At 38.1% G+C, this 9755-nt stretch overlaps 1 protein-coding gene across 1 annotated transcript; it reads right to left on the bottom strand.

Annotated features, from left to right (window-relative positions):
• Window positions 1–2361: 2361 nt before the first annotated feature.
• Window positions 2362–8830, bottom strand: LOC118327303 (perforin-1-like). Its single transcript, XM_035660607.1, has 10 exons — window positions 8684–8830; window positions 7413–7699; window positions 7214–7293; window positions 6152–6197; window positions 5118–5254; window positions 4900–5038; window positions 4721–4801; window positions 4147–4643; window positions 3966–4059; window positions 2362–2857 (listed from the first exon to the last, which is right to left on the bottom strand). The coding sequence occupies exons 2-10, from the start codon at window positions 7680–7682 to the stop codon at window positions 2645–2647; spliced, it is 1557 nt and encodes a 518-aa protein (XP_035516500.1). The 5' UTR covers window positions 7683–7699; window positions 8684–8830; the 3' UTR covers window positions 2362–2644.
• Between the last annotated feature and the right edge of the window lie 925 nt (window positions 8831–9755).

Here is a 9755-nt window from a genome sequence, read left to right on the forward strand (position 1 = left end):
CTGAGAACAGAAAAAAAAGGGAATCACTGTGGCATATATCTCCTGCCCTCTGTGTGCTGTTGTTTTATATGTATTTAGACATTTAAGGACATAAGTTGTGGGTAGTTTTTCATTATTAGATAATCTAATTTGGATGTTTTTAGAGGCACGTAAAGGTAAAAACCCCCCATTTTTTTAAAGGATAGACAAGACGACCGAACACTTTTAATGTCTTGTGAACCGACGATCACACATCTTCCTCGCGCTGCACCGCCCCTTTCCTCATTCTGTTTTGCGTAACAACCTCACACGGCCACGCGTCAGAACGACTTCTAGTTCGGCCTGGACAGGCATTCAGTCGACGTACAACACACCCCCAAAAGATCACAGCCGCTCGGTCACTTACAGCGAACCATGGCACGAACGAGTTCTATTTCTTCATAGTCACCCCGATCACTCAGTCAGTTTCTTAACTTACCTGTGCACAACACAACCACAGGTGCGACTACCGGTGGTCCACCAACGCATGCATAACAATTATAAACATGAAAATAAACAAAATATACTAACATAGGAGATATAAACAAAAATACAGGCTCATATCCCCAATAAACGACAATTATCCAATCCAATAACACGTTGTTTATATTCAAAACAGTACATGCAAAACACAAAACATCAAAACGAAAGAAAATCATATCTGTGGACAGAGATACACAAACCAGACACACATCCACACATCACAAACTTATCCATCCTCCTGGCGGACAGGAACACAGCATGCGATCAGGCAGCGCGCCATCACCTTAATACACACGTCGTGTAACATAACAACAAAAACAATCATAAGAAACACACCCAGAACTGTCCGTGCGGTCGTTTGAATCAATCGTTATTTCCAAAGATGAGAGGAAGGAATCCAGCGGTCGCGGCAGGAGCTGGTTTTTACAGAGTGCGTAAACGCAGCACAGGAAACCTTCAACCGCAGGAGGCATGAAGACATGAGAGGACGGAGACAGTTCATTAGGGCTTTTACATTTAACCCCCACTGTGTCAGACAGGGAGTGTTTGCAGGGGGAAATGTAAGACGCTACAAATTCTAATAGCCTGTTTTTAAAAATATAGTTAGTAACCTAGAATCTACTTTTGGATTAACTCAACACAAATATGCAAATAAATATCAATAAAATTACTTTTGTGTTTTGTAAGACAACAGAACAATGAATTAAAGATTATGTCCTCTGCTCAAGTGTAGTTTTTAATGAAAACTTAAATTTCTTTAAGCAAATTCAGACATTTTCACAGCTTCAAGGCATAACTTTGTTGTCAGTATAAAAGTACTTATAGGCTAGAGCTGTAACATTTCATATTCTGAACAATATTAATATTCATTATGTTAAATATGTTGGCCACAGAGGGGCAGAATTACACCAAAACAAGCTGACAACTGGAAAGAGCTCTTTAAAAAGTATTTCAGGCAGCATAAGTAGGCTATAATAAAAATGTTTGATTTACAATATATAAGTAATACTATGTCATTTATTAGGCTCTTAGATGTGTTTTTTTCTTCATAAAAATTAGAAATACTGAATAATTACCTTCTCAGACAAATATGAGCTACATCTATCTTCTTTTTGCTGTTATTTAGGGGGAAAACACCATTAATAATACAGATTGTTGCATCCACATCAATTAACACGAAACTATACGTGTTAAATTCTACATAAAATAGTATTTTACAGATGTCAGTCAGTCCTGTCACGTTTAGATTACACTGCATTAGGTTATGACTCAGAGGACATGACATTATTCAAATACTTGCCTAGTTAGTATCAAGACTTTAGCTCAGTTGGCCCACAATAGCCTGCAGATGTTACATCTCAGTTGGATAAAATTTGCCTCATATTTTCCAGAGGCTAATCAAATCTATTGATCTGAAACATCCTTTTCTATAACTGGATACCAGCTGATTTGTTGTCAAATGTTTTACGTAGCTGTGAATTAACAATCATTAACTGGTAATCCATTAAGCATTAACAATCATATAAACTCATGTTCATTTATTGTTGGTGGGCAACAAGAATGCATGATCAGTGCTGAATTATTTCATACATTAAGTCATCATGAGTCAGGCATTAGTTATGAATTACTTACCTCTATCATAAAGTGTCACTAATGTTGATGGATGAGTGAAGCTTTAAATAAACACTTTACACATTTTGAATGATTTTGATTTTTTTTTTGGTCTTTATTTGCTCAAGAAATACAACACAAAGATGTATCTCTAATCATACTCATGATAACTTTGAGCATGAATTCATACATACATGAATCATATAAAGAATCAAAAGCTTCTCTATATGAAAAGATCTGTCATTCAAATGTGGACCCACCCGCAACATTCAAAACAAGATCAAACAGGACTACTATCTTTCCCAGTGAGAAGTTGCTTCTACATTGGTTAACACCAAACTACAACTGTTGAGTAAAACAATCAAAGCAGAATATATGTCACTTAGAGTGGTGAGCTATTACTGATTTATATATTCCCAAACCTAAACTGAATAGTGTGACAGCATTTTACAACCTGTATGTTAGAGTACTGTGTGACTGTTATTGCATTTAAAGAAAGTAATCACACCCAGTGACACCCAGAATGCATTCCTCAGTATGGTGATGGTCTGTACTGGTTACACCTGTCTCCAGTTAGGTGACGGTCGCAGGTCAGAGTGTACAGGATCTCAACGCCGCCTCGCTTGGCCGGGCAGGTGTATCTGTGTGTCCCCTGACGCAGGTACTTCACACAGGATCCCAGGCGGTCATCTCTGCCCCAGTCTTCATCCCAGACTTCAATCTTAAGACCCAAGTGTGTGTCCACCTTAATAAAAAAATGTGTAAAAGTTAAAATAATATTACTATTACAATATGTTTTATTGACCAAATATTCATGAAAAGTATTTGTTTTGTTCCATTGCTCCATTTCCTATTTTTCAGTTTTTTTATTGCCTTTTATTGGATAGGAAAGCTGAAAAGTGACAGGAAAGGTGGGAAGAGAGAGGGGATGACACACAGCAAAGGGCCACAGGTCAGATTCGAACCTGTGGTCACTGCAGCAAAGACTCTGCCTTGGCACATGGGGTGGCAGCTATACTGAGGCACCACCATTAAGGTTGGTTTTGACCGCTAATCACATCAAACCACACAATAAACATAATTTACTGACATACAACATGTGTGTTAGATACAGCTTCTGATAAAACCTATAAATCTAAACATATATCTTAAAAACCATACCTCAAAAGTAATATTACTTAAAGTTTAAGTACTTAAAACAGAATAATAACTAATTCAGCTCTGTGGAGAATAGTCTTTATTGCTATTTCTATACTATATTGCACGACAAACAACAACAGTCTACTGCCCAAAGAAACTGTTTGATATTTTAGGCTATTATGTGCTTTCTTGCCAACAGTTAGATGAGAAGATCGATGCTGTATCATTCTTGTGTCTATTCAATAAATATGAAGCTACAACCAGCAGCTGTTATCCATTAGCTTAGCTTAGCACAGAGACTGGGAACACGAGGAAACAACCAGCTTGGCATTGTCCAAAGGTAACAAAATCCACCTACAGTCACCTCTAAAGCTAATTATTCAGCACTAAACTACTCAACTGTACCGCCATACAAAATGAGATCGAGCAGATAGCTTTAGTTAAGGCTTTCTCACAGTTTTATGATAAGGTTAACTTAATTTTGACCAAATATCTAGCTACTGTGTTTTGGCAGTGTAGCTTCATATTGATTGAACAGACATGAGAATGATATCAATCTAACTCTTGGCAAGAAAGAAAATTAATATTTAAAAAATCTAACAATTTATCTGAAAGTTCCTTCAGACCGTAGCTGTGTTGAGGTCGGATATGGGATTCGAGTGACTTTAGGAGGCACTTTTGAACTGATCTGTGAGGAGAAGATTAGTATTGACCTTGCCCAGATAATAACGAGCATTCCAGCGAGGGTCGTTTGACCTGATCATACGAGTCTTGTGGTAGATGGAACCGTACCACATCTTAGCATATCTGTGAAAAAAACATGGAACAGCATATTAGTGTTTCTGTCACGTCTCCTGTATCTTTCTTCTGAATCTTAACTTGTTCTATACGCACGCCTCAGTCTTGCCCCATCTATCTCCTTTCAGACGCCAGGCTCGGACGATGGTCACCACCAGAGTTCCCTTCCAGGCCTGTTTAGGACAGCAGTTGGAGGCCAGGTTGGGGTAATTATAGCCACAGTATGGTTGTCTGGAAGTGGTCTGTATGGCGTTTTCTTTTAAGTACTGCTCTATGGCAGCCTTCAGTCCTATTTTCCGTGTCAAGTATGGCACCAGCTCATACATTGGTCTTAGGGAATAGTGAACAACATCGGGGTGATCCTTGAGGGATTTCAGCCAATTTCGGTAGCCCAGGGAGTCGTTGCGGGTGAGTGAAAACTCCCCCACCCAACCTTGGCCTCCTACCACCTCAGTGTAGTGTTGGTGGAGACCAGAGCTGTAAGAGGTGGAGACATCCTGGTTCTGTAGGACCTTGCTGCAGGTCTTGTGATTAGTGGACAGTCTGATCTTTCCCAGGCCGACATTTAGACCCAGTGATAAGCAAGAGTGTGCCTAGATGACAGGAGGGGATATTAGATGTTATTTTTGGTGTGTTTACTGCGTTCACTAGACATGTTTGCTACACATACCTCGGATGAGGAGAGGCCATTCAGTGAGGACAAACAGGTACGTGTAGCTGTGACTCGCCTGAATCGCCCCCCAAGATAAACCTGAAATTACATACAATAAAATGTTGAGACAAAATAAATATGTCCTTTGTTCCTGCCAAATAAGAAAATAAAAGTGATTTGTGCGTGCGTGCTTTAACCTGGCGGATATAATGAGTGCCGTAGGTCTGTATGAGGTGTCTGTACTGGGCCCTGGTTGAGGAGCTGTAGTAACTTGGCAGTCTCAACAAATCCTTGTGGAACTCAGAGCTGAGGGGCGGTCTGGTCGACACACGGTAACTAAACACAAAAGGACAGCATAGTTAATTACTATTTACTATATTACTATAGTTAATAACACACAATTAACACACCCTACCTGTAATGGGTACAGGTGGACCTGTGCGTGCTGAAGGTGTAGCGGTCCTGTTGGGTCCTGGCTGTAGAAAAGGTATATGCAGTGGAACGTGTTCCACCCACTTCCAGGTTGAGAAACTTCTTAAAATCTAGTCCAAACTGATAAAAAAAAGCACATGATGCATTATATTACATCCCAATAACTAACTGACCAGTGATAGTATGTAGCTGTGGTTTCATCTGATAAAGGTTTATCTGGGATTTTGCTGCCACTTTCGATCTTCACTGCCACACAGCACCACAAATTCAACTTGTAGTGCTCAAAGCTTTAAAAAATTACATTTTATTAACTCCTCAGCAACATGTCCTTCCAGAAACAATGTCCTGGTTACTCAGGATAATTCCCAAATGTGTGAGCACTTTTCACCAGGAATACTCTCCTACTGCAGATTTTAGAGGTATGGATGAAATCTGGAACAGACTTCCCAGACGACGAATCCTAACGACTTTGGTGACTTTGAAATGAGTGAAATTTGGGACAGACATTCATGTGTCCCTGATGATGAATCATACTGACTTTGGTGATCTCTTAACCTTTCATCTAGCACCATCATCAGGTCAAAATATTTACTTCTTTTTTCTTCAATACCTGCAAAATTATTGACATTCCCAAGAGTAGTTTGTGCTTAAGGCTAAAATGGTTATTGTGGTAAACAATACACCTGCTAAACATCAGCTTATTAATATTTGCATTGTGAGTATATTAGCATGCTAAAACAAGCATTTAGGTCAGTACACCACCGTGCCTAATCCAAGTGTCCCAGTGGCTCATAGTCTTGTTCAGATTTAGATTTTCAGTGAGCTCTTAATTTTACTGGGTTAGCAACCAAAGTTCTGTTGACTGATATCTCAAAACTTTGAAAACATAAAACTAATCTAGAAGTGAGAAAATATAACTTTTAGTAATACTGTGTGAATGTATCTTTTGTTTATGGAACTAATAATTCAACATAATTATACTTGTGTTTGCATTAAATCCAGTCAAATGTTTCCTACCTTCCAGTCGTAACTGTCCTGGTAGGCGTATGTGCGAACCAGTGAGCTGTGGACACATAAGTCAAATAAAATAATTACTATTAAATTTGTTAGATTTCCTAAAAACATTTAAATTTCTTTTTCAAAAAATACAGTTTCCATTATTAGAAATTTCACAGCAAAACATTTAATAAATAATGTCAGTTAAGGAAATGAAAGACACCCATATAAGTGAGTGAAATGAGATAATGCTCCTAATTATAGATGCTATGATATGGAATAACAGTCACCACTCTTTCCTAAAGCTAGGAATGACAAAGAAAACGTTTTGAACTCAGAGCCTAGAAAAGAAAACAATGAATGGGGGGCAGACTTTGTGGAGTCATAAGATATAAGATAGTGAGTTTATAGTTTCACAACAACATGAAGTTTGTTCGTCAAAATAAACTTAAGTACCAACAGTAAAAGTCCTCATTAAACAAAATAATATTATGTTATTATAATTACTCATGCAGCAACTTTAATGTTTTAATGTTAATGTTAAGGTTGCAAAGATCGACAGGTAGATCGAGAACTCTTTTTTTGTGACAACTGTTCGATAAAGGGATCGCAAAACTGCCCCTGCTGCCACAATTCTCCGGCCAATCTCCTGCTCCATTCTACCCTCACTTTTTGTTCTCTAAAATTATTCTCTAGAATTACTCAAGTAAAATATCTCAAGGTTGTATTTAATACAGTACTTGAGTAAATGTTTTGTCCACAACTGGAATTTCATACAGATTTTTAGATTTAGATTTAAAGGATTTTGACTGAGTACTAAAGATGGGTGAATGTTGTTTAGAGATGACTGATCTGCGTTGAGGCACTGGAATATGACGGATCGTTACTCTTTTCAAAAGTGTTTTACTTTACTTATTACTCCCTGCCAATAGTATTTAGTTACACTACTAGTAATATTACTTTTCTGCTACTCACAAAATTGGCAACTGACTCATGACTAATGAATCCAGTTTTGTTTGTTAAATAAATACACACTGCTGATTACAACCCTATAAGTGATTCTGACTCTATGTCACAGAATACCTGACAGAGGTGTGCATGCTGCTGTAGAGATTGGTTTGGCAGCGGCTGAATGCACGCCAGTCCACTGCAGAGACAGGCAGCTGAAAATAAAGGTGTGAACAGGATGGTTAACATGTTAGTAATATGTGGTTGGGTCAGTAATTTGCTTCAGTGTGTGTGTGTGTGTGTGTGAATTTGTCTTTGTGCTGATTTAAATTACTTTCTGCAGCCTGTTGCCTTGTAGAGGGTTCGAGCAGAGTGTACAGGTACCATTTGGGGTGAGAAAGGTCCTCACGTCAACCATGTAGGCTCCTTTACGCCGCAGGGTAACCACATCAAAGCCCTCCCCCACCAGGTTGTGGCCTGGTGCGAAGGGAGCGGACTCACACTGACTGCGCGTCCCAGTCCGACAGGAGAGAACAGGGGAGTGATACGACAGAAAGAGGAGGAGACTCAGGTAGAGAAGGGGTGGGGTTGAAAAGGAGAGCATGGCTGGAGCCAAAGAGACTGAAATAATTCAGAGAAAGACAAAGAGAATAGATAAGGAGAGTGTCAGTATCATTTTATCTGATAATCAGTGAAGGTAACAATAACTGCAAACAGGCTCTGTGTTCCCAAGGTTGTGGGATAAAAAATATTAGTAAAAATAAAGTATCTAAATGATCTATTCACTTTATGTTACAGATTAGTATTATTACTTTTGCATTTTAATGTTTACTTTACCATAGCTACTAATAATGAATAGAATATTTTAATTATCCCCCTTTGTTACAAACAGTGTTGGGCTAGTTACTCAACATAATTTTATATATTACTCATTACTCTTTCAAAAGGTAATATAATGACTTATTACTCCCTTTCAACAGTAATTAGTTACACTACTAGTTTTATTACTTTCTGCTACTTTTCACAAAATTGGTCATTGTGTCCCTTCTCCCCAAAATTCAGACTTAAGATGATGATGATTAAGATTTTGTTGGTCAAAATCAAAGTAATGGGAATATTTCCAGCTGCTGAATGCTTCCATCTTCCAAACTAGATTCCTCCACGATTACAAAAATGTATCCAAGGATGTGACTATATTGTTGGATTTCAAATCAATAGAGGGTGCAAACAAAAGTAATATACTACTTACTGAAATGTATCAGTTACACTACTAGTTACTGGGAAAGTAATATTATTAATGAGTTACTGCCCTGGTTACAAACAGGTACAAATTTATTAACAAAATACATTGCTTGTGTCGGACAATCTTTCATCTTGGGGAGGAGCATGTCAGAAGACGTCTTACACGTGATCTTGTTCCAACACACACATGCCTACAGGTCAGAAAAAGGACAAATATCGTGGGCTAGCGATTGTGGAGTCTACTGCAGATCAAATTTCATTTAAATTTCATACAATGTTCAACACATTCTGAAATTAAAATAGTAAAGGAAAACAGTGCTACCTCTGTGATGCAAGACACTAAAATTAAATTGTTTGACTCACCTAAGGTTGATCCAATGACAGATGTTGTGGCTATGACCTGAAAAACAGCTATGCTGGTTGATAGTGGAGCATTGCGTCTAGACTAAATGTGTAAAAGCTTGTAAACCTTCATAACAGGATGGTGGGTGTAACAGGGATTCCATTAACAGAGCCAATCTGATCACTTTCTCCTTTGTTGACGCCAGATGTTCATACTTTGGCATAATCAATTCCTTAGGAATCTCATGGCAAACAGAAAAGAAGGAGGGAAGGCAGCACCAGCCACCAGGGAAATGCTGGTAAAATATAAAAGCCTTCACTATTACTACTTAATATAATGTACTATTGAGCGGCTGGTAAATTTGAATATTTATGTGTCAGTGGATGGTAGATGTTAAATTTTAAAAAGTTTCCCACCTCGATTGAAAACCTGTTGAGTCTCTTGAGATGAAGAGGAGTTAAACACTTAATATTTGTCTCTTATTTCAAAGGATTATTGCCTGCAAACAAAGAGCCTCCATGTATGTCTGGGCAAAAGACACGTGAGACTGCAGAAAAATTATTTACATTGCATGTTATATGTGAATATTTGAATAAATAAATTATGATTTTTTGTAACTATTCTGTATTTTTCCATTTCTCCTGGATTCTGCAGTTGGAATTTCCTGAACAAGCTCTTGGCCCTGTACTGTGGAAACAGTTGTTGTAGCTCCATTGAGCTGTTCTGTGTCCAACAATTCTGTTTTGTGATTTCTGAGATTTTCTTCTGACTTTCAAATTCTGAAGAACCCTACTGTGCTTGAGCCAGTTTAGTATTATTTGTCTGCTGTAGCAGCTCAGATTGCATTGAGCTGGATGCTAGAAAAATGAAACCTGGCCCAATAAAGGAAAATGATGCATGAATGCTTCCCAAGAATCATGAGCCTATTTAGCCAGATATAAAAATAAATATATCCACGGTCATACAAATACATACATACTACATACATTGCATTACATACATACTGTACTTTCTGGGTGTATGCATGTACAGGTATATAAGTAAGATGTGCTTTGTCCTCTCTTTGCCTCGGACAGACACACACACACACAC

This window comes from Morone saxatilis, unplaced genomic scaffold, assembly GCF_004916995.1.
Source record: "Morone saxatilis isolate NCDOM2014 unplaced genomic scaffold, NCSU_SB_2.0 Contig17, whole genome shotgun sequence".
Lineage (NCBI taxonomy): Eukaryota > Metazoa > Chordata > Actinopteri > Moronidae > Morone > Morone saxatilis.

Excerpts from the sequence above, each read along its gene's own strand:
- LOC118327303 (XM_035660607.1), bottom strand. The coding sequence starts at position 7,682 with ATGCTCTCCTTTTCAACCCCACCCCTTCTCTACCTGAGTCTCCTCCTC. Across the intron at positions 6,198-7,213 it reads AGCATGCACACCTCTGTCAG|CTCACTGGTTCGCACATACG; the intron begins GTATTCTGTGAC and ends ATGTGTCCACAG. Across the intron at positions 4,802-4,899 it reads GCACTCATTATATCCGCCAG|GTTTATCTTGGGGGGCGATT; the intron begins GTTAAAGCACGC and ends ATGTAATTTCAG.